Consider the following 1,793-nt stretch of genomic DNA (forward strand, 5'->3'; position numbering starts at 1 on the left):
GCAAACAAACCATCACTTTTCAGAATGAGAAGGCAGAAAATTATATACAGTCAAAAAGAGCTAACCTGAAGTCATTTGTAAAAAGATAACAGATTAAGTATGAGAGACTATTTATTTCTTACCATTTAACTCAGACTCAGAAGATAATAATGGAATTCATATAGAATAATGTAGAATCCATCAGCCTATATGAATTCCATTATCCCATTTTCCCTTATTTTATGATGAAAACAGGGTTATGTTTAAAAGGCAAGTCAGTGTGACACTATTCCTGAAAGACAGTTCAAAAGACGCTAACAGGAATCTCTCAGAAAGTAAGCTGCTGTCTACTCTCAACATGTGAGGTCAAAAGCTACTGCTGTTGAGTTATAAAAACAAAACCCAAACCCACTGCTGTTGAGTTGATTCCAACTCATAACAACCCTATAGGACAGAGTAGAGCTGCCCCATGGAGTTTCCAAGGAGCGCCTGGTGGATTTGAACTGCTGACCTCTTGGTTAGCAGCTGTAGCACTTAACCACTACGCCAGCTGTTGAGTTGAGTTAGGCAGTCCTAAATAAACATCAGGACAAAAATAAAACATTTTCTGTCCTCATTCATATCAACTCCCAGAAATTCAGGTTAAATGGGTTTTGCAAATCACTGCTATCCATTTTAACAATTTAATATAAGCAATAAAGCCACTTTCATTTTTCATCATAACATTGCTTTAAATAAAAATCCTAAACATTGTTTTAAAACTGCAAATGGGACTCTTTTCATGTAAGGGAATGAGCTAAATAGCAAATTCTTATATCCAGACAATTATTTGCTGTAATCAGCGAGTGTAACTTGAAGCTCTCAAGTTATTTATTCTCAACTCAAGGACAGTTAGGTTACTGGAGTCATTCCTCATCTGGATTCATCTTTTAATTCCAATTCCTCTAAGACTTTGTCTACAGTTGTAACATTTTTCCTCTTGCATTTCTTGGGAATTGCATCATTAGCACAGGTTTTTCTCATTTTAATGTTTGGCAATTTCTTCAGATCAAAATCCCACTCCCTGAAAGTTTTCAGGTTACCGGCATCTACAATGTCTGGTATCTCAAGGCCATATCCTTCATATTGCTGTTGCCTACGCTCCATCATCTGTTTGATAACTGTCTCCTGGGAATTGTGTCGCCTTCCCTGTCTGCCCTTGATGCTGTTATGTAACTCAGTCTCCTCCAACTCACTGCTGAATCGATTTAAATAACTTTCAATCAGGTCACAAGTGTCTTTCTTTGAATATTCTACTTTTTCGGAATCAAGGTGATTTTGAAACCACTGCAGTTTTTCACCAATACTGTTGAGATGCAAGGCTTTTTCATTCTTCAGTTTTTCCTTTTTGTGGGCCTCTCTCATAATTTGAGCTGCTTTTCTACTATGTGGATGGATGACTTTCTTTTCCCGTCCTCCATTTTTTCCCTTCAGTGCTTTAGGCATGGTGATGTCCTCATAGCCACACAAGGCCTCTGGGCTCCAGACGGGGTCACCTCATCTGACAGCAGCGGCTACGGATGGCCAGCTTGTTCCTGCCAAGATGCATGTGGGGCTGGAGAAGCCAGCGTGCCTCTCTACTGGAAGAGGAGGGGCGAGCGCAGCCTGGTTACATAATTCTTGGCTGTCAACTTTTTTCTTTCAAGGCTTTATATATGTCATCCTTTTGTCTTCTTGCCTATGTGGTTTCTGCTGAGTAGTCAGAGCTTAGCCTTATTGGTTCTCCTTTGTAGGTGACTTTTTGTTTATCCCTAGCCACTCTCAAGATTCTATCT

General features: G+C 39.5%; 1 protein-coding gene across 1 annotated transcript; it reads right to left on the reverse strand.

Annotated features, from left to right (window-relative positions):
- Positions 1 to 891: 891 nt before the first annotated feature.
- LOC126061714 (translation machinery-associated protein 16-like) lies at positions 892 to 1,464 on the reverse strand. Its single transcript, XM_049858468.1, has one exon. The coding sequence runs from the start codon at positions 1,462 to 1,464 to the stop codon at positions 892 to 894; it is 573 nt and encodes a 190-aa protein (XP_049714425.1).
- Between the last annotated feature and the right edge of the window lie 329 nt (positions 1,465 to 1,793).

Source organism: Elephas maximus, chromosome 18, assembly GCF_024166365.1.
Source record: "Elephas maximus indicus isolate mEleMax1 chromosome 18, mEleMax1 primary haplotype, whole genome shotgun sequence".
NCBI lineage: Eukaryota > Metazoa > Chordata > Mammalia > Proboscidea > Elephantidae > Elephas > Elephas maximus.

What these genes read in the sequence shown, in the direction of transcription:
- LOC126061714 (XM_049858468.1), bottom strand. Translation starts at nt 1,464, where the DNA reads ATGCCTAAAGCACTGAAGGGAAAAAATGGAGGACGGGAAAAGAAAGTC.